At 49.1% G+C, this 24,458-nt stretch overlaps 1 protein-coding gene across 5 annotated transcripts in view; it reads left to right on the top strand.

The window, feature by feature from the left end:
- ASB5 (ankyrin repeat and SOCS box containing 5) overlaps positions 1–24,458 on the top strand; it is a 589,281-nt gene that overhangs the window by 378,096 nt on the left and 186,727 nt on the right. For all 5 annotated transcript variants that reach the window (XR_013607216.1, XM_078677084.1, XM_078677085.1 and 2 more), the window contains exon 3: positions 14,625–14,732. Coding sequence is in view for 4 of the 5 variants with exons in the window: in XM_078677084.1 (XP_078533210.1) it covers positions 14,625–14,732 (108 nt within the window). In the remaining variant the exon portion in view is untranslated. The remainder of the gene's footprint in view (positions 1–14,624; positions 14,733–24,458) is intronic.

Here is a 24,458-nt window from a genome sequence, read left to right as displayed (position 1 = left end):
TGTTTTTTAGGTATTGCCTGCAAAGGGCTTACATCCCGCCTCCTCTCTTTCCTGGCTTTTCGTTGGTTCCTGTGCAGGCCACTTACTTTTCCTCCAGTTCTATTGGCTGTAGCATGTTGTTTTACATTGACCAAATGCTTGTTTTTTAAAGCAGATAGCACGCCGCTTTAGCTTCAATAATGACAGCCGCCGGGCTTAACGTTATCCTACCTCTCACAGCAATGTGCCCACATTAATATTATACAAGGGCACCACACTTTTCGCTTCAGTGCGGCTCCCGGTTTCATATCATTAACACAGACGCCACAATTTAATAAAGCGCGGCGCCTGTGTTGATAATATGAAAGCGGATGCCATGCTGCAGCATAAAGTTTCATAAAGTTTATGCTGCAACACGGCACACTCTTTCATATCATCAACACAGGTGCCGCACTTTTAACCCCATTTTCAATTCTATAATTGGAGAGCAGAATGTGAAAGCTCCCGGTGTGTACTTGTTCTTAACGCGTCCAGGACAGAGAGCAGACAGACCCAAAGTCAGACAATCTTACTACTTGGTGTCACCACGCACCGTGCCCTGCTGCCTGTTGTTGCCCCTTTTCTTTACATGTCCAGGTTGTCTTTGTGCTGTTGCAGCAAAGAGTACATGCAACCATAAGTCGCAGTCCGACTTGCCCCCATTATCTCCCTCTCCCACGGCTAAAACTCTCAGAGTAAGATTTTTTCTCTCGTTACCTTTTGCTTACATATAAGCTTGTTTGACTTGGACACTTCGTGCAGTTCTTTACCTCCTCAGTACTGGTGTCAATGTGTTCTGTCGGGATTCTTAATAAAAAAAAGTTTAAATGAGACAGCGTCTTTCTCTTCAAGTTAATTTGTAGCTAGCACTTGCAGGTGCGGTTAAAAAGTTAGCACTCCCCAGCGTACGCATGGCAACATGTGGCTCTTCAATAGACAGTTCGTCCTGCTTCTCCACTAGACTGGAAGCCTACTAACTATTAAGATTGTTATTACTGTCACATATGTGTTTTGTTGGCATGTAAACAGTGTGGGAATTCCCCTAAATCACAGTCTGTGAAGCTTTCCTCATCAGAGGAAATTACTTTTAAAGATGCTTAGTGGAGGAATGTAGGATCTGTTTCATGGTTACCCCCACTGTTTGCCTTGTGTGATGCTGTTTCTGACTAGTCTGACTGGGATCCTGCTAATCAGGACCCAGTCTCTGTGCTTTCTACCCTAAATTGGCATGGTAAGTACTAAGCCACACCCCAGAGTGGCTACTGGCGTACCCTTATGAGTCCCTAGTATATGGTACCAAGGTACCCAGGGCATAGGTACACCAGGGGTCTCCCATGGGCTGAGGCATGCATCATGACCACCCAAGGGAGACCTCTCAAACTGTGACAACAAGCCTGCCATTGTAGCCTGTGTAAGCCAATGTTAGCACCACTTACAACATATATAAGTTTGCTTATATCTGAGGTTACTACACCTAAAACCTATAAGTCACCCCTAAGGCAGGCCTTTCAATCCTGAAGTTAGTGTGCTCAGTTCTAAGTGTGAAGGTGTCCCTGCATGAGCGGTACACCCTTACAACCTTCGCAGTCCATTCTCCCGGGATGTAAGTGCATCAGCCAATCCAACATATAGAGTGGCCTTGCGTCATTATGCAGTGATACTCTCTAAGCTGGCTGTAATGAATCCTGTCATGTTTGGCATAAAAAAAAAAATTGGAATCATACCTCTCACACTGGAAACGGTGTGGGAAGTATGATTCCCTGCACTGTAAAGCTCCTCCAGGAAACCCTCAGTGCTCCTGCTACCAGTCTTCCAGAACCGGTCAGCAAGCTAGGTCTGCTGCCGACAAGAGACATGTTTCTGCCCTCCTGCTGCTGAGCCAAGCTCGAGCAGGGGAAGGCTCGAACAATAGATACCCTGTCACAGGGCGGTGTGACCACCTCCCAAACAGGGTTTAGTGTATTGTGGCAGGGTGGGGGCGCTTGCCAGTGCCACTGAGACTGTTTGAAGGGAACATTTGGTACCCTCCTTGCATACTCCAGTTCAAACCAGTTCAGGTAGCTGTTGGCTCCCTCTCTGGCATGAAACTGGACAAAGGACATGGGAGTATCCTCCCCACTGTCCAACCTGTCCTCTGGGAAGGACCCCTGAATCGTACCAACCCTTTCCATAGGGTACAAAAGGGCTTACCTGTGGGTGGGTCCTCAGATTTGTTGTGGGATTCATTTTCAATTCAACTCCACACCATATTCAACCGTCTGGATACTCTGACCGCGTTGGACTGACCATGTCGGACCGACCACATCAAACTTTGCTCTAGGAACCGAGACCACATCTTGGGAGACTCCAACTGCTCCAGGTCTCTGCGTCCTGCAAGTCAGTGTCCATGCTCCGTACAGGTTCCTCACAGGGCCTGTGGACAGCCAAGACACCCAAAGAAAACTCCCTTAGAGTGAAGGAGTCACTCCCCTGCATCTGCATGCTCCGCAATGTAACTGACCGGTTTACTGAACCTGGGCTTGTACAGACTCCAACAGGCTCAGTAACACAGGAGGTGGTTCTACAACTCCTTCGGGTCTGCACTGTCTTCAGACTCAGTTTGCGGACAGTATCCCTAGTTAGCACCACTGGAACTGAGCCCCTGTGCGCCGCGTCGGATGGCTGTTGCTAAGGCTGGGTGACTCTTTTGTCCAGAGATCTTCGGGTCCCTTTCAAGGGACTTAATTTTTTCCAGTGGGCTCCCCTGCTTGCTCATGGCCAGCTCAGACTTACCTGTGCGTGGTAAGTCTCTTAGACCTTACTGGTCCAGACACTGCACCTTTTTTGCATGCCACATTGTTTACAGATGCCCAGGCTTGTTTGTGCTTCTGACAGACACCGACCCCTCAACTCTCAACATCAGACATGGAACAGCTCATGAACTGCTCCTGGTCTTCCTTGGAACGATCCACACGCAAGCCGCCGGTATCCTGACCCTTGGCTGGTGTACCCACTACGATTTACTTCGATAACAGTTCCTATAATTTTCCAGGTTCCGTACCGCCGGAATTCAATTTATTGCCGCGATCTGAGCCTGACGCCCTCTCCGGCCCTCCGGACTATTCAGTCCCCTGGCGGTCAGATGCACCTCGCCGGATCCATTGGACCGGGTCGATTCTTTGCCACCCACCAGCACTGAAAACGAGACAACCTTGTCCTGAAGATGGTCTACATTGATTAAGGACCGAAACGCCGTCGACCCCACAGCGCAATTATAGGCGCATCTTTTGCTGTGGCTCAATTGAAATTGTGAATTGTGAAAAAAAGTCACTAATACTTTGTCACACTTCGAGCCACTCACTGTAAATATTTCACCTTGTTCACTTTGCGCCGCTTCTCGCTGTTCACTTACACTTGCATTGCCAAAGATCACTTGTATATATTGAGCACCAAGTCTTGTCGGTTGTCAAATGAATTGTCTTACCTTGTGCTGTAGAGAATTGCTCCCTCTTGAATTCTTTCCTGTTAGAAACGGGACCCTGGCCGGCCAAGACTCGCGTCGAGGTCAGTCAGGGATCATCATTTCTAAGGTCAGGGCCAGGGAGTCACACACCAAGATAACCCCCGCTCACCCTCTAGGTAACGTGGCGCGAGCAGCAAGGCTAATCTCAGAGGCGATGTGTAAAGCGTTTGCGCGCGCACCCCAGCGACAACAACCAAAGGCCCACCACAAAGGAAACTCCACACAAGGTTATATCAAAAATAGCCTTTGTATTATAATAATAAGAACACATTAGATAACACACACACTTTACAATGTGCCAACAGGCACGGGCAAGATTTACAAGGGATTATGTACAGGACAGGGCCACCTGGACCACTGTCAGGGGTATGCACTTGTTAGAAATAATACTTGTAGGTATAACACTTTAGCACATCAACATATAATGACTGTAACACAGAAATAGAAAATGTAGCATACAACCAGTAACTACTGGTAAAGGGAAAATACCTCCTACGCCACCCTAGTCTCTGTAGGGAAATCACGCAGGGAGCTAGGACCTATGGAAGGAAAACCTATCACCTACTACGCCACCCTAGTCTCTGTAGGGAAATCACGCAGGGAGCTAGGACCTTATCATCAGGACCTATGGAAGGAAAACCTATCACCTCCTACGCCACCCTAGTCTCTGTAGGGAAATCACGCAGGGGGAAGGAAACCTAAAATAATCACCTAGGCAAGTAACATTTAGCAAAGGCAATCAAACATCAACATTCCTCTAAGCAGGTTACTTTTAGCAAAGGGGAATAAAAGAACAAGGCATTACCTAAGCAGGTCACTTTTAGCAAAGGTAATGACACCAACAATCCTCTAAGCAGGTCACTTTTAGCAAAGGGGATAAACACATAAAGAATTACCTAAGCAGGTCACTTTTAGCAAAGGTAATAATAAACAAGAATTGCACATGTAACATTAAAACACATTCAGAGGTGCAGGTAGAACATTTGCGCACAATTCAAATGAGCAGTATTCATAAATTGCGCAGGGTGCACATGGCACAACACTAGAAAGGTCCCTCAGGCCAACTGGCCTCGAAAGGGGCTGAAATGCCCTGAGTCTCAATGTCAGGGAAGGCTGCGCAGGCAGCACAACACAAAACCTAAACGTAGCAACTGTCCACTAAGTGCTGGACAGTTGTAAAACAGGACTGGGCAAACGTTGGAGCCAGGTGGGCTCGAGAACAAGTGGGCAAGGAGCCTCTTAGGGGCTCACAAATCAAAGTGGGCAAGGAGCCTCTCAGGGCTCGTAAACCAACTACCCCCTCGAGCCTCGGGGCTCGGCAAACAACTGGCGCCTCAGAGCCACGGGGCTCTACAATAACTACTGGGCGGGAGCCCCTCACAACAGCTGTGGCACCTTGAGGAGCCTCTCGGGGCTCGTGAATCTTAAGTTGCCCCCATGAGCCTCTGGGCTCCTCTCGCTAAGAATGCGGGCGTCGTTGGAGTCCCTAGTGGACTCAGAAGGCTGAGATGCCCGCAAGAGCCTTGGGGCTCAAATCAATGCCACGGAGCCTCTCAGGGCCCTAACACCATGGCAAGACGACCGGAGCTCTCCCCCTGCCCGTGTACACTCACCGGGCTCTCAGGCGGAGGCTCCTCTCTCTCTGCATGGAGGCCTCGCGGCCAGTCCGGCGGGCGGCTTCTCTTTCTCGTGGGCGGCGGGGCTCTCCTTCTCACCACGGAGCCCCGCCTGCACCTTCCGCCGTCCTTCTCTACGGCTTCCCCTCGGCAGCCAATCACCCCGCTGGTCGCCCGGCGAGCCTCCCGCTGCCTAAGCCAATGGCAGCGCGGCTCCCGGGTGACGTCAGCGGTGGTTCCCTCGGCTTCTCCTCGGCTCCGGGCTGCGGCGGTGATTACAACACGGGGTGGGCTCCCGTGTTAATTAAGTAAAGAAGCGAGGTAGGCACTCGCTCAAGGCCAAAAGAACAGCGCCAGGTCCCTGGTAGGGTGGGCACCTGCCAGGGGACTCGAAAAACGGCAGAAACGGGCCAAATGCCGGGTGGGCACCGGCGAGGAACAAGTAAAGCGCCCTCGAGCGCTAAGGGTAAAATAAAGCGCTCCCAGCGCTATAACCAGCAAATAAAGCGCTTCCAAGTGCTAGGAGGCAAATCAAGCGCTCCCAGCGCTAGAAATATAAGCAAAAGCGCTCCCAGCGCTGAGGGGAGAAATAAAGCGCTTCTAGGCGCTCTGGCCAAAAGCAAAGCTCCAGCAGGGTCTGGAGGCAGGCAGGGGGGCAAGGCAGGGCCAGAGCCAGCACACTGGGTCTCCAGGCAGGGAGACAAGCCAAGTGGCGGTCCTCCTGGCCCCAGCAGCAGCAACAGCCCCCTCTGGCAAGGATCCAAAAGTAGAACAATTTCTGTGGGGACACAGCCCCATATTTATACAGAGAAATCCTTTGTTAGGAGGTGCAGGGTGGGGGGAAACCAGTTGCAGCTGGCTTGGGAGTACCCCTGATGGCCCAACCACCCCTTTCATTCACTGGGGAGGCTAGGGTCATTAGACAAACCACAGGGGGGCGGAGCCAGCATTGTGTGGGGAAAAACCCAGCCCATCCAGGACACAGATCTACTCCTCCCACACATCACTCATGCTGATCTCACACTCACCACCGGGCAGACCCATCCAGACTTCCTGGAGCCTGGCATGCCAGCCAGCTCCAGCCAATCACGCTCCAGTATCCTCACTGCACACATACATCAATGTCCAGAAGTAGCACTTCCCTTCTAGACACATACAAGCCGCACATACCATTGCGCAGCATTCACTCTCCCGAGTTCATACATACTAAACTCGAGCCTGCACTCCCCACACATCAGGAACTACCAGGGCACACACATTCCCCATGCATTCCTATGGGAGGGCAGGCCAGCCATACTACACGCACGCACTTTCACTCTGGGACACAGGGAAAAAGTGCGCCAAGACCCAAAAATCACTACACAGGGTCACAAATAAAGGCAAAAAAGATTAGGGGTGAACCTGCCCTAAGGCCCAAGTCTAACACGACCCCCTTCCAGCCAAAACGCAGGGCAGACCGATCACCACCGTGATGGGCTTCCCTGCTTGGGGCGATAAAACAAGGACGCGGGCCCACAACGGCAGGGACACCCTCCTGTTTTACGCCACGGTGAACCCCTAGGGTTCCTTCTAAAACTACTGTAGGGACTAACTGGGGTACCCCACTGATACTCTCCAGCTGCCCTCGGCCAGGACCAGGCCCTAGGCCACCCAGGTACCACTGGATCCTGTATACTCACAAAGTGGGGGGTAGTAACCCCTGGCACATAATAGCCATGCTCCACTCTTCCTGTCTGTAAGACAGGGCTAGACTTCCACTGGTTCTCCAGCCTAGGGTCTACAACCTTAGGTGGACCAGGAGTCTCAGGGAAGGCTCTCCTCCCCTTACCTCTTCTCATAGGGTTCCTCCTCCTCCTGCGAGGGGTACCCTCTAAACACCACTCTCCCAACCTAGGGTTTAACCCCTCAGGTGGTAACGGGGTCAGAGGTGGGCTTTCCCACCCTCTGCACCCCCTTCCAGAGTCCTGCTCCCTCCCAACCGGGGCGGTACCTCTGGAGAAAGAACTGGTTAGGACACTGATTACAGTAGTCCCACCCTTCAGGTCAGGCTGATCCTGAACCTGGCCATCCAACCTCTGGTCTAGAACCTTTGGTGGAATCACTGCCTGGCACTCCAGGACTTCTGGGGATTCACACACCATCCCCCTGAGGCTAGCAAATGACACATATGTTGTGTGACTGTCTGTCTGGCCCAGATCTCCCGCCTCCTGTCCACCTGACAGTGCGCAAAGGTCCCCCAGCACAGAAGTGGTGTCACCATGGTCACTACACGGGATCCTAGCCCCACTGGGTAGTCCCTGACCCACTGGTTCTTCCACTGGGGAACTCCCCCAATCACTCCTCACGCTGGACTCCGGTACTCTCCCTCCTGGAGCAGTACTGCCAGACTCTATAACCATGGAAGCTCCGCTTACAGATGCTCCAGGTTCTCTACCCACTAGGAGATCTCCCTCAAGTGAACTAACAGGCAAGTCTAGGTTCCCTTCCTGGTGTTCCCTAAAGGAACCATCCAGGCTCTGTGACAAGGCTTCGGGCGTCTGGGGACTCTCGGTCACACACTCACTCCCGCTCCACTGAGACAGGCAGTCAGCCCCTACACCCTCCTCACTAACCAAGGACCTAGCTGGGCTACTCTCACCCTCCTCCACCACACTGGGCTGGAAGACACCTGACCCACTATTGTTGGAATCACTCACTAGTGACTCAGAAGAACCTCTCGCACTGTCCCATCGCTCTGCTTCCGCTGCCAGCTCACATGCGCCAGACAATCCACACCCCAACAGGTGTGTGCGCAACCCTGGGGAACAACAACTGAGCAGGTGCTCTTTGACAATCAAATCAAAAAAGATGTCAAAATCATCTTCCGTGTGAACCTTTACCCAATCAAACAGTGTCCCACAACATTCGTCCTCAAAATCTTCCCAAGACTGGTGAGGCAGTTTTCTAAGATTCCTGAATCTCAACCTTAACTCCTCTTCTGGGAAAACCGGCACCATACTCGGGGAACTGAGAGTGGGACTGTCTACACTTATATTTAAAAAGCTGCCACCACTGGACTCCACCCTCTCTGGGGAATCCAGACAATTACAACTGTGCGCAGGGGAGAGTCTATCCTCTAGGGCTGCTCTCTCACGGATGATGGCCCTTCTCTCCACCTCTATCCTCTCCTGCGCTAAGAGTCTTTCGATCTCTAGCTGCGCCATAGCCTGGGCATGCTCTAACATGAGCTGTTCCATCGCTAACTGGTGCTCCCTTTCTTTCTCCCTATCTTCCCACTCTTCTGGGGACAGGACAAGGGATGGGGCGCTGGTACTGACACTGGGCCCAGCAAGGGACTCCCTACCTATGGGGTCCTCACTATCTGCTGGGGCCCAACCACTGTCATCATCCAACTCACATTCTTCATCAGAATCTTCAGGGCTCCCCACAGACTCACCACCCTCATGGCGTGTGGCCTGGGCCCTTTCCTCGCTGCGCTCAAGATCCCTTTGATCCTTATACCATTGGACCAGGTGGTTCCTAAGTTGGTTCTCAGTATCTGACTCATCCACCCCTATGTCTCTCTCTCTACAGAACCTTTCCAACTCCTGCATACTGTACCAAACTAGATCACTGAGATCAAAAACAGGCTCCATTTTGGCAGACGTTCTAGAGACGAGATCACACAGGGAACCTGGGGGTCTGAGCTAAACAGGAGTATACAATCAACAAAATTCAGCAAGATTCCTATCTCAGAACTTGCACTCCACTGTCCAGCGTAACACACACTCATTCACACACAACCCTCCCCTCGGACTGGTAAGGCAGTTTCTACCACCCCTGATTATCTCAACCTGACCACTAGCGACACAGGTACCAAACTCTGGGAGCAGGGCGGGGAACAAGGTACTGGACAAAATACAAATGACACCTTTCAGGAGAAGCAAAACTGAACTTCCCTAAAAAACAATAATCCCAAAAATGTGGTTATCTAAAATTGCAGAGTTTTGAAGTGTGGCCTGTCGCCACTGTGGTACAACGCAAACGCAAGTCCAATCCGCACCGCTAGCCACCAATGTTAGAAACGGGACCCTGGCCGGCCAAGACTCGCGTCGAGGTCAGTCAGGGATCATCATTTCTAAGGTCAGGGCCAGGGAGTCACACACCAAGATAACCCCCGCTCACCCTCTAGGTAACGTGGCGCGAGCAGCAAGGCTAATCTCAGAGGCGATGTGTAAAGCGTTTGCGCGCGCACCCCAGCGACAACAACCAAAGGCCCACCACAAAGGAAACTCCACACAAGGTTATATCAAAAATAGCCTTTGTATTATAATAATAAGAACACATTAGATAACACACACACTTTACAATGTGCCAACAGGCACGGGCAAGATTTACAAGGGATTATGTACAGGACAGGGCCACCTGGACCACTGTCAGGGGTATGCACTTGTTAGAAATAATACTTGTAGGTATAACACTTTAGCACATCAACATATAATGACTGTAACACAGAAATAGAAAATGTAGCATACAACCAGTAACTACTGGTAAAGGGAAAATACCTCCTACGCCACCCTAGTCTCTGTAGGGAAATCACGCAGGGAGCTAGGACCTATGGAAGGAAAACCTATCACCTACTACGCCACCCTAGTCTCTGTAGGGAAATCACGCAGGGAGCTAGGACCTTATCATCAGGACCTATGGAAGGAAAACCTATCACCTCCTACGCCACCCTAGTCTCTGTAGGGAAATCACGCAGGGGGAAGGAAACCTAAAATAATCACCTAGGCAAGTAACATTTAGCAAAGGCAATCAAACATCAACATTCCTCTAAGCAGGTTACTTTTAGCAAAGGGGAATAAAAGAACAAGGCATTACCTAAGCAGGTCACTTTTAGCAAAGGTAATGACACCAACAATCCTCTAAGCAGGTCACTTTTAGCAAAGGGGATAAACACATAAAGAATTACCTAAGCAGGTCACTTTTAGCAAAGGTAATAATAAACAAGAATTGCACATGTAACATTAAAACACATTCAGAGGTGCAGGTAGAACATTTGCGCACAATTCAAATGAGCAGTATTCATAAATTGCGCAGGGTGCACATGGCACAACACTAGAAAGGTCCCTCAGGCCAACTGGCCTCGAAAGGGGCTGAAATGCCCTGAGTCTCAATGTCAGGGAAGGCTGCGCAGGCAGCACAACACAAAACCTAAACGTAGCAACTGTCCACTAAGTGCTGGACAGTTGTAAAACAGGACTGGGCAAACGTTGGAGCCAGGTGGGCTCGAGAACAAGTGGGCAAGGAGCCTCTTAGGGGCTCACAAATCAAAGTGGGCAAGGAGCCTCTCAGGGCTCGTAAACCAACTACCCCCTCGAGCCTCGGGGCTCGGCAAACAACTGGCGCCTCAGAGCCACGGGGCTCTACAATAACTACTGGGCGGGAGCCCCTCACAACAGCTGTGGCACCTTGAGGAGCCTCTCGGGGCTCGTGAATCTTAAGTTGCCCCCATGAGCCTCTGGGCTCCTCTCGCTAAGAATGCGGGCGTCGTTGGAGTCCCTAGTGGACTCAGAAGGCTGAGATGCCCGCAAGAGCCTTGGGGCTCAAATCAATGCCACGGAGCCTCTCAGGGCCCTAACACCATGGCAAGACGACCGGAGCTCTCCCCCTGCCCGTGTACACTCACCGGGCTCTCAGGCGGAGGCTCCTCTCTCTCTGCATGGAGGCCTCGCGGCCAGTCCGGCGGGCGGCTTCTCTTTCTCGTGGGCGGCGGGGCTCTCCTTCTCACCACGGAGCCCCGCCTGCACCTTCCGCCGTCCTTCTCTACGGCTTCCCCTCGGCAGCCAATCACCCCGCTGGTCGCCCGGCGAGCCTCCCGCTGCCTAAGCCAATGGCAGCGCGGCTCCCGGGTGACGTCAGCGGTGGTTCCCTCGGCTTCTCCTCGGCTCCGGGCTGCGGCGGTGATTACAACACGGGGTGGGCTCCCGTGTTAATTAAGTAAAGAAGCGAGGTAGGCACTCGCTCAAGGCCAAAAGAACAGCGCCAGGTCCCTGGTAGGGTGGGCACCTGCCAGGGGACTCGAAAAACGGCAGAAACGGGCCAAATGCCGGGTGGGCACCGGCGAGGAACAAGTAAAGCGCCCTCGAGCGCTAAGGGTAAAATAAAGCGCTCCCAGCGCTATAACCAGCAAATAAAGCGCTTCCAAGTGCTAGGAGGCAAATCAAGCGCTCCCAGCGCTAGAAATATAAGCAAAAGCGCTCCCAGCGCTGAGGGGAGAAATAAAGCGCTTCTAGGCGCTCTGGCCAAAAGCAAAGCTCCAGCAGGGTCTGGAGGCAGGCAGGGGGGCAAGGCAGGGCCAGAGCCAGCACACTGGGTCTCCAGGCAGGGAGACAAGCCAAGTGGCGGTCCTCCTGGCCCCAGCAGCAGCAACAGCCCCCTCTGGCAAGGATCCAAAAGTAGAACAATTTCTGTGGGGACACAGCCCCATATTTATACAGAGAAATCCTTTGTTAGGAGGTGCAGGGTGGGGGGAAACCAGTTGCAGCTGGCTTGGGAGTACCCTTGATGGCCCAACCACCCCTTTCATTCACTGGGGAGGCTAGGGTCATTAGACAAACCACAGGGGGGCGGAGCCAGCATTGTGTGGGGAAAAACCCAGCCCATCCAGGACACAGATCTACTCCTCCCACACATCACTCATGCTGATCTCACACTCACCACCGGGCAGACCCATCCAGACTTCCTGGAGCCTGGCATGCCAGCCAGCTCCAGCCAATCACGCTCCAGTATCCTCACTGCACACATACATCAATGTCCAGAAGTAGCACTTCCCTTCTAGACACATACAAGCCGCACATACCATTGCGCAGCATTCACTCTCCCGAGTTCATACATACTAAACTCGAGCCTGCACTCCCCACACATCAGGAACTACCAGGGCACACACATTCCCCATGCATTCCTATGGGAGGGCAGGCCAGCCATACTACACGCACGCACTTTCACTCTGGGACACAGGGAAAAAGTGCGCCAAGACCCAAAAATCACTACACAGGGTCACAAATAAAGGCAAAAAAGATTAGGGGTGAACCTGCCCTAAGGCCCAAGTCTAACATTTCCTCTTCCCCTTTTTTGAATACTAAAAATATAAAAATTAATTTTGACTTGAAAATCACCTGAATAAGTGTCTCCTTTCTCTCTGCTCTGTGTAATGCCTTGTGCATGCAACAAAAATTGTCTTTTGAATTCTACCTATTGGGATATTGTATTGCATTTATACCTGGTCTTCCACAGCGTCGCCTGATCCACCCAGCTGCAGCTCCAAGGTCTTCGTCAACTCTCCTGCATCACCGACATCGATGGGCATTCGTCTTCAGTGCCTCCTGGTCACTCCTGAGTGGCATAGACTCTGTTCCCTCTCCTTGCAGGTACTTCACAGCTTGAACCCACCTTTGGGTTCCACCAGACACTTTCATCTTCTTCGCCAGCGGCATCTTCCTGAAGGCCTCCATTGAGTTCGACAGTGGTTTCCCATGCCACTTCGCACCGATGCACGCCTCTTCCCTGGCGTAGGTATCCTGGTTCCTAGGGTATTCACGGGTGGGGTGGTCTCCAACCTTCTGTCTTCCACAGGGTTCCTTTAGGGTCCACTGGGAAGGGTCCTTCTTTAGAGTAGTGGTACGCATACCACTATTTTAGTATATGGTTTGGTCTCCCTCTGGGGACCATAGTGTATTGGTGCTACTTACCTGTTTTATTTGCAAAGTATTATGTGCACTATGTTATATCTACGGATAGGATATATTGTTATGTGTGAGTGAGTGTCTTATAATAAATACTTATTTTTGTAAATACACTGTGTGGTTCTTTTTCACTTAACCTATACCAATAAGATTAAAATCTGGTAAAACAAGCTGCTTTACACTCCTTCTGGACTAAGCCTGAAGGCTGCTTTCCACAGCTACCACTTAGAGAGCTTTATAAGGTTGTATCAGACCACTAAAATCACCATAAGGGTTGTCTGGATTAGTGCAGGGTGCTACACTTACATAAGTAGCACCATATCCTAAGCCAGCCTCCTACACTTAGTTATTGGGTGTAGATTGCAAATTACATTAGTGTTGTTTGGGCTGAATTAAAGTTTTAAATTAACGTAGGGAAATTAAATATTCCTACTGTGGAGAAGTGTGGCTCACTGGTTAGAGCAGGCAGACCCTGAAGCAGAGGTCAGACCCGGGACCAGGGTTCAATTCCCGACGCGGCAGGGTCTCGAGCTCAAATGTCCACAGACTCGATAATTCTCGCTTCGGTGCCTGACCTAATCATGGGTTCACACTCTGCAACTCTGGGCATTAAGCTTGCTTAATCTCCACAACGGGCCACCCGCGGCGGGATGCCTGGCTTTCACCTTGGGGATGCCCTGTAGGGGCTATCTCACAGGGAAAAGCCAGGACGGGTTCCCAAGGCAAAGCGCTTAGAGACCCCTGGGTTATAAGCGCTATATAAATCCAAACATACATACATACATACTATATTTTGTGTGTGGAACATGCTGCAAAAGTGCAATAATGGCCAACGTTATGGATGTATGCCCGATACATTTTCAAAACATGTTTATTTTTTTACCATTTATTATGTTCTATGTTTTATTTTTTTCAAATCTGAACTATGGGAATTTAAAACAAGTTTATTTGTCTGTTGGATGCACATTCTACTGTATCTTTTAAAGCATGTTTAATTGTGATGCGAATGTTTATTTGCGTTATGTAAATTATTATTACAACTATGTGTCCAAGGGTGTGTTTTACGTCTATGGCCTACTGTACACCTCTTTCTTGCTTTCTCACACACAATTTATACTTCTCTGCGTATAATTCATTCAGTACTTCATGCACAAACTACCTATCCCTCTCTATCTTCATTTCTATCTGTTGTCTGCAGCTCTCAACCCCATCTGTTCACCATGCCACATAATTCCACTACACAAATATATTACACAATGATACCGCTCACAATTCCACAGTTGGCAGTTCCAATACAACCCACATAATCCCACTGCACATCACATACAAGCAAAACAAAAACACATGGGTACAAGACATTATTAACAACACCAATAGCTCTAACTCGCACAAATGCGAGACCTATTGCACTGAAAATGCCTGTTTATTATTGTTTCCACTTGCAAAATCCGTTTCTGATGAATGATATGTTTATGTCACCCTATCATATTCCCATGCCCATGCTAATATTTGCTACGTTGTTTCAGTTGACTCTCACCATGTGTAAACAGATACAGTTTTCAACATGTTAAAATGTGATCTTGTTTGCGGAAGTACACAAATGCCGTGTGATGACACAAAACTATCTCTGCTTTTTAATTTTAGGGTATGTCTTTTTAGACCACAGTTTTAAACAACATAAATACACACTTGTCATATGTAGAAGGGCTGTTTTAGTGTAAAACCTAAAAACAAATTAAGTATCAAAATTCTTGTCTCATTTAGGGCCACAATGTCAATACGCTGACCATTGATCATGTTACACCACTCCACGAGGCCTGTATGGGAGATCATGTAGGATGTGCAAGAACCCTTCTTGAAGCTGGAGCAAATGTGAGTACTGGTCCTGGGTTCTGCATAGCGTTAATTTGTTTCTAGCTTTCAATTTTTTCTGAAGAAAAATAACAAGTTATATTATGCAGCGTTACGATATGAACACATCACTGCTACTATTAGATGAGACTGTATGAGGTATGCCTTCTACCTGGGGTAACTGCAACATCTCCAGATGCCATGATGCATAACACGTCACTGAATAATTCTATATGTTAATATCATTGGTAATACATAGTAAATTGAGAAAGATGGAATCATAAACTCGGGAGCAATCTTCACACAACTCTAAAGGTTTCACTTATTTTGCAGTCAGCTGAGATCAAGCAGTGCCAATATATTGGTAAGTGGTCCAGTGTATCATCGTGCACAGCGCATGTGGTATCAAAACCAATACTTAATTAATATATGTATTACATTATCAAGGTTGTATTTGAAGCTATGTACTTATGAGCTCAAAATGGTTTCAACGTATGGATTGGAAGGAGCAGAAATGCCTGTAATAAATGGCTGAAATAATGTTCTTGTCTCTATCCTTAAATTAATTTTTAGGTCGAGCTTTGATCGACCTGTTTTATCTCTTCTGTGGGGTTTGGCAGACCTAGCAATTGCCATTGGTTACAATCTGTGGCATTCAGAAATGCAAGCTGCTTATTGGTATATTTTTTGTTAAAGTCAATCTTTAGTGTGTTTAGCTCTCTTTCCGGCGATTTCACTCAGAGAGCATTTTGGTCGGCCATCACACAGTACAGCATGTGATGGCCTCTCTTCCTTCCTCACATCTGGCTATTGCAGCTCAGGCATTGTTTTTATTTTTTAGTTTTAATCGCACAAACCGGACCCGAAGGCCACCGATTACGTTACACAAGGACACATTCATTATTTGGTAGATTTCAATTTTTACAAAGTGTGACAGACAGCCTGATCCTGACATGGATGCGCTGTGCCCAGATGAGCATTTACAAGAGTAGCAACGAAGCTCCACCAATTTTTGTTTCCCAGACGTCATCCCCCCTGTGCCCCATTGGTTGCATTACTGTGAAAGGAGTAGGGGGAGATGGCGCTGTTAGGTCTGTGACCGATTTGGTGTTGGGTTCAGACTGCTGTACCTTGGTCTGGAGTGCTACCCCCGCAGTGGGTCAGGTTGTGAAGCAGGGTCTGAGCTGCAGGTTGCTAATTAACAATGGGTCTCATTGTACTCTCGGCATCAACATTCACTATCTATACATCATTTAAACTCTCCCACATATACCCCCTCCTGCCCGCTTCAATAATACTGTTTCATACTTTGAGGATAGTGTCTCACAGACACTCTCACAGACACTCTCTCACAGACACTCTCTCATAGACACTCTCCCACAGACACTCTCTCACAGACACTCTCTCACAGATTCTCACAGACTCTCATGGACACTCTCACAGACTCTCACAGACACTCTCTCACATACACTCTCTCACAGACTCTCATGGACACTCTCACAGACTCTCACAGACACTCTCTCACATACACTCTCTCACATACACTCTCTCACAGACTCTCTCTCACAGAATCAGACACTCTTTCACAGACACTCTCACAGACAGACTCTCACACACACTCTCACAGACAGACTCTCACATCCACTCTCTCACAGACACTCTCTCACAGAAACTCTCTCACAGACACACTCTCAAACGCTCTCTCACAGACTCTCACAGACACTCTCTCACAGACTCTCAAAGACACTCTTACAGACACTCTCACAGACTCCCACAGACACTCTCTCATACACCCTCTCACAGACACTCTCTCACAGACTCTCACAGGCACTCTCTCACAGACACTCTCTCACAGACACTCACCGACACTTTCTCACTGACTCACAGACACTGTCTCACAGACACTTTCTCAGACACTCTCTCACATACACTCTCTCACATACACTCTCTCACACTCTGACAGACACTCTCTCAGAGACATTCTCACAGACACTATCACAGACATTCTCACAGACAGACTCTCACAGACACTCTCACAGACAGACTCTCACAGACACTCTTTTACAGACTCTCTCACAGACTCTCTCACAGACACTCTCTCACAGACTCTCACAGACACACTCTCACAGACAGACTCTCACAGACACTCTCTCACAGACTCTCACAGACACACTCTCACAGACATTCTCTCACAGATACTCTCACAAACACTCTTTCACAGACTCTCACAGATACTCTCTCACAGACTCTCACAGACACTCTCTCACAGACTCTCACAGACACACTCTCACAGACTCTCACAGACACTCTCTCACAGACACTCACCAACTCTTTCTCACTGACTCACAGACACTGTCTCACAGACACTTTCTCAGACACTCTCTCACAGACACTCTCTCACAGACACTCTCTCACACTCTGACAGACACTCTCTCACAGACACTCTGACAGACACTCTCACAGACCTTCTCACAGACACTCTCACAGACACACTCTCACAGACACTCTCTTACAGACGCTCTCACAGATACTCTCACAGACTCGCACACTCTCTCACAGAGACTCTTTCACAGACACGCTCTCACAGACAGACTCTCACAAACACTCTCTCACAGACTCCCACAGACACACTCTCACAGACACTCTTTCACAGACTCTCACAGATACTCACTCACAGACTCTCACAGAGACTCTCACAGGCAGTCTCTCACAGACTCTCTCTCACAAACACTCTCTCACAGACACTCTTTCACAGACTCTCTCTCACAGACTCTCTCACAGACACTCTCTCACACTCTCACAGATACTCTCTCGCAGACTCTCACAGACACGCTCTAACAGACACTCTCACAGACACTCTCTCACAGACACTCTCTCACATACACTCACACTCTCTCACACACTCTCTCACAGACACTCTCTCACCAACACTCTCTCACAGACACTTTCTCACAGACACTCTCTCACAGACACTCTCTCACAGACAGTCTCTCACAGTCAATCTCACACTCTCTCACAGACAGGTTGTGAAGCAGGGTCTGAGCTGCAGGTTGCTAATTAACAATGGGTCTCATTGTACTCTCGGCATCAACATTCACTATCTACACATCATTTAAACTCTCCCACATATACCCCCTCCTGCCCGCTTCAATAATACTGTTTCATACTTTGAGGATAGAGTATGTACAGTTATTAATTTACCCCACAGATCCCCTGTCTGTGCGGTGCAGGTCTCGTCTCTAATCGTCACTCCTTACTTTTTAGGTCTCACCTGTCGAAAGCAGCGCAAGCACTGCTCTCGCCAGAGAGGACCTTTTGGAATTAATTCTCCCCGTGGGCTCATGCATGCGTCTGCATGGACAAAGATGGCTGCTCTCGCGATCTGTCCATAGCAGACAGCATGCACATGTCCATGGGACTTTGGACAGTCCGACGCCATCTTGCGATGCTTTCGTTGTCATAGCAACGACAATGCCGCTGCGCATATGGGTGTACAAAAGGTGCACACGTGCGCAATGCTTTACATCGTGCGCATGCTCGTGCATGCACGCTCCACTCCCGGGCTCTCTCTATCTCTCGCAAATTACAGGCTTTCAGAACACGTGGATTCAAGTCTTCACTAGAACTGTTTCTATTACTTGTTCTGCATGTATTTATTTGCATATAATAATGTAGCATCCTCAGAGCATTATGAATAGCGACAAATCGTTAAACTCTGCAAATATGTATTTGGTTTTATATTTGAACCATTGTCACAATTGCATTAATGGCTGATTCTCTCTCCCAGACAATCTCTCACAGACTCTCTCTCACAGACTCTCAGACACTCTCTCACAGACACTCTCACAGACACTATCTCACAGACTCTCATAGACATGCTCTCAGACTCGCACAAACACTCTCTCACAGACACTCACAGACCCTCTCTCACAGACTCTCACTGACACTCTCTCACAGACACTCCCTCACAGACACTCTCACGGACTCTTTCACACTCTTACAGACACTCTCTCACAGACACTCACAGACTCACAGACACTCTCACAGACACTCGCACACAGACTCTCACAGACACTCTCAAAGGCACTCTCACAGACATTCTGTCACAGACACTCTCAGACACTCTTTCAGACTCTCATAGACAGACTCTCACAGACACTTTCTCACAGACTCTCACATACACTCTCTCACAGACACTCTCTTACAGACACTCTCTCACAGACTCTCACAGACACTCGCTCACAGAACCTCACAGACACACTCTCACAGACTCTCACATACACTCTCTCACAGACACTCTCACAAACACTTTCTCACAGACACTCTCACAGACACTCTCTCACAGACACTCTCTCATAGACACTCTCCCACAGACACTCTCTCACAGACACTCTCTCACAGACATTTCTCACAGACACTCTCACAGACACTCTCTCACAGAAACTCCCACAGACACTCTCATGGACACTTTCAAAGACTCTCTCACAGCCACTCTCACAGACATTCTCACAGACACTCTCACAGATACTCTCCCACTGGCACTCTCTCACAGACTCTCTCACAGACACTCTCACATATACTCTCACAGACTCTCACAGACACTCTCTCACAGACACTCTCTCACAGAATCTCACAGAAACACTCTCACAGACTCTCACATACACTCTCACAGACACACTCTCACAGACACTCTCTCAGACACTCTCACAAACAATCTCTCACAGACACTCTCTCATAGACACTCTCTCACAGACACTCTCACAGACACTCTCTCACAGACACTTTCTCACAGACACTCTCACAGACACTCTCACAGACACTCTCTCACAGACACTCTCACAGACACTTTTACAGACACTCTGTCACAACCACCTTCACATACTCTCTCACAGACTCTCTCACAGACACTCTCTCACAGACTCTCACAGACACTCTTCACAGACTCTCACAGACACTCTCACAGACAGACTGTCGCAGACACTATCACAGACTCTCACAGACACACTCTCACAGACACTCTCTCACAGACTTTCTCACAGATAGCCTCAAAGACACTCTTTCACAGACTCTCACAGATACTCTCTCACAGACTCTCACACTCTCTCACACTCTCTCACAGACTCTCTCACGGACTCTCTCTCACAGACACTCTCTCACAGACACTCTTTCACAGACTCTCTCTCACAGACTCTCACAGACACGCTCTCACAGACACTCTCTCACAGGCACCCACAGACACTCTCTCACAGACTCTCACATACACTCCCACAAACTCTCTCTGAGACACTCTCTCACCGACACTCTCTCACAGACACTTTCTCACAGACATTATCACAGACACTCTCTCACAGCCAATTTCTCACAGACACTCTCACACTCTCTCACAGCCACTCTCACAGACTCTCTCTCTCACGAACTCTCTCACAGACACTCTAACAGTCTCACAGACTCTCACAGACACTGTCTCACACTTTCTCACAGACACTCTCTCACAGACTCTCACTGATACTCAGACTCTCACAGACACTCTCTCACAGATTCTCACAGACTCTCACAGGCTCTCTCTCACAGACTCTCACAGAATTAGACACTCTTTCAGAGACACTCTCAGAGACAGACTCTCACACACACTCTCATAAACACTCACATACACTCTCTCACAAACACTCTCACAGACTCTCTCACAGACACTCACAGACACTCTCTCACAGACTCTCACAGACTCACTTTCAGACACTCTCACAGACTCACAGACACTCTCTCACAGACTCTCATAGACACTTTTACAGACACTCTTTCACAGACACTCTCACAGACACTCACTCACAGACACTCTCTCACAGACACTCTCACACACTCGGACAGACACTCTCTGACAGACACGCGCTCACAGACACTCTCACAGACATTCTCACAGACACTCTCACAGACAGACTCTCACAGACACTCTCACAGACAGACTCTCACAGACACTCTTTTACAGACTCTCTCACAGACTCTCTCACAGACACTCTCTCACAGACTCTCAAAGACACTCTCTCACAGACTCTCACAGACACACTCTCACAGACAGACTCTCACAGACACTCTCTCACAGACACTCTCTCAGAGATACTCTCACAAACACTCTTTCACATACTCTCTCAGATACTCTCTCACAGACTCTCACACTCTCTCACAGAGACTCTCTCACAGACACTCTCTCACAGACACACTCTCACAGACAGACTCTCACAGGCACTCTCTCACAGACTCTCACAGACACTCGCTTACAGACGCTCTCACAGATACTCTCTCACAGACTCACACACTCTCTCACAGACACTCTCTCACAGACTCCCACAGACACACTCTCACAGACACTCTTTCACAGACTCTCACAGATACTCACTCACAGACTCTCACAGAGACTCTCTCACAGGCACTCTTTCACAGACTCTCTCTCTCACACACTCTCTCACAGACACTCTTTCACAGACTCTCTCTCACAGACTCTCACAGACACTCTCTCACACTCTCACAGACACTCTCTCGCAGACTCTCACAAACACGCTCTAACAGACACTCTCTCACAGACACTCTCTCACAGACTCTCACAGACACTCTCACACAGACTCTCACAAACACTCTCTCACATACACTCACACTCTCTCACACACTCTCTCACAGACACTCTCTCACCAACACTCTCTCACAGACACTCTCTCACAGACAGTCTCTCACAGACAATCTCACACTCTCTCACAGACACTCTCTCACAGACACTCTCACAGACTCTCTCTCACAGACACTCTCACAAACTCACATACACTGTTTCACAGACTCTCACAGACACTGTCTCACACTCTCTCACAGACAGTTAGACTCTCACAGACACTCTCTCACAGATTCTCACAGACACTCTCTCACAGACTCTCATGGACACTCTCACAGACTCTCACAGACACTCTCTCACATACACTCTCTCACAGACTCTCTCTCACAGAATCAGACACTCTTTCACAGACACTCTCACAGACAGACTCTCACACACACTCTCACAGACAGACTCTCACATCCACTCTCTCACAGACACTCTCTCACAGACACTCTCTCACAGACACACTCTCAGACGCTCTCTCACAGACTCTCACAGACACTCTCTCACAGACTCTCAAAGACACTCTTACAGACACTCTCTCACAGACACTCTCACAGACTCCCACAGACACTCTCTCATACACCCTCTCACAGACACTCTCTCACAGACTCTCACAGGCACTCTCTCACAGACACTCTCTCACAGACACTCACCGACACTTTCTCACTGACTCACAGACACTGTCTCACAGACACTTTCTCAGACACTCTCTCACATACACTCTCTCACATACACTCTCTCACACTCTGACAGACACTCTCAGAGACATTCTCACAGACACTATCACAGACATTCTCACAGACAGACTCTCACAGACACTCTCACAGACAGACTCTCACAGACACTCTTTTACAGACTCTCTCACAGACTCTCTCACAGACACTCTCACAGACTCTCACAGACACACTCTCACAGACAGACTCTCACAGACACTCTCTCACAGACTCTCACAGACACACTCTCACAGACATTCTCTCACAGATACTCTCACAAACACTCTTTCACAGACTCTCACAGATACTCTCTCACAGACACTCTCTCACAGACTCTCACAGACACACTCTCACAGACTCTCACAGACACTCTCTCACAGACACTCACCAACTCTTTCTCACTGACTCACAGACACTGTCTCACAGACACTTTCTCAGACACTCTCTCACAGACACTCTCTCACAGACACTCTCTCACACTCTGACAGACACTCTCTCACAGACACTCTGACAGACACTCTCACAGACCTTCTCACAGACACTCTCACAGACACACTCTCACAGACACTCTCTTACAGACGCTCTCACAGATACTCTCACAGACTCGCACACTCTCTCACAGAGACTCTTTCACAGACACACTCTCACAGACACTCTTTCACAGACTCTCACAGATACTCACTCACAGACTCTCACAGAGACTCTCACAGGCAGTCTCTCACAGACTCTCTCTCACAAACACTCTCTCACAGACACTCTTTCACAGACTCTCTCTCACAGACTCTCTCACAGACACTCTCTCACACTCTCACAGATACTCTCTCGCAGACTCTCACAGACACGCTCTAACAGACACTCTCACAGACACTCTCTCACAGACTCTCACAGACACTCTCTCACATACACTCACACTCTCTCACACACTCTCTCACAGACACTCTCTCACCAACACTCTCTCACAGACACTTTCTCACAGACACTCTCTCACAGACACTCTCTCACAGACAGTCTCTCACAGTCAATCTCACACTCTCTCACAGACACTCTCTCACAGGCACTCTCACAGACACTCTCTCACAGACACTCTCACAAACTCACATACACTGTTTCACAGACTCTCACAGACACTGTCTCACATTCTCCCACAGACACTTAGACTCTCACAGACACTCTCTCACTCACTCTCACAGACACTCTCTCACAGACACTCTCTCACAGACTCTCTCTCACAGAATCAGACACTCTTTCACAGACACTCTCACAGGCACTCTCACAGACAGACTCTCACAGGCACTCTCACAGACAGACTCTCACACACACTCTCACAGACAGACTCTCACATACACTCTCTCACAGACACACTCTCACAGACTCTCTCTCACAGAATCAGACACTCTTTCACAGACACTCTCACAGACAGACTCTCACACACACTCTCACAGACAGACTCTCACATCCACTCTCATAGACACTCTTACAGACACTCTCTCACAGACACTCTCACAGACTCTCACAGACACTCTCTCATACACCCTCTCACAGACACTCTCTCACAGACTCTCACAGGCACTCTCTCACAGACACTCTCTCACAGACACTCACCGACTCTTTCTCACTGACTCACAGACACTGTCTCACAGACACTCTCTCAGAGACACTCTCTCACACTCTGACAGACACTCTCACAGACACTCTCACAGAGACTCTCACAGACACTCTCACAGACTCTCTCACAGACACTCTCACAGACACTCTCACAGACTCGCTCACAGACACTCTCTCTGATACTCTCACAGACACTCTATCACAGGCACACTCTCACAGACTCTCACAGACACTCTCTCAGACTCACAGACACTCTCTCACAGACTCTCACTCGGCACTCTCACAGACTCTCACAGACACTATCACAGACACTCTCTCATAGACTCTCACAGACACTCTCACATACTCACAAACACGCTCTCGCATACTCTCACATACTCTCTCACAGACACTCTCTCACACACTCTCACTGACTCTCTCAAAGACTCTCCCTCACAGGCTTTCACAGACACTCTCTCACAGACTCTCACAGACATTCTCTCACAGACACTCTCTCACAGACACTTTCTCACAGACACTCTCTCACAGACAGTCTCTCACAGTCAATCTCACACTCTCTCACAGACACTCTCTCACAGGCACTCTCACAGACTCTCTCTCACAGACACTCTCACAAACTCACATACACTGTTTCACAGACTCTCACAGACACTGTCTCACACTCTCTCACAGACACTTAGACTCTCACAGACACTCTCTCACAGACTCTCACAGACACTCTCTCACAGACTCTCATAGACACTCTCTCACAGACACTCTCACAGACACTCTCTCACAGACTCTCTCTCA

Source organism: Lissotriton helveticus, chromosome 2_1, assembly GCF_964261635.1.
Source record: "Lissotriton helveticus chromosome 2_1, aLisHel1.1, whole genome shotgun sequence".
NCBI lineage: Eukaryota > Metazoa > Chordata > Amphibia > Caudata > Salamandridae > Lissotriton > Lissotriton helveticus.
This window is presented reverse-complemented; position numbering and strand designations above follow the sequence as displayed.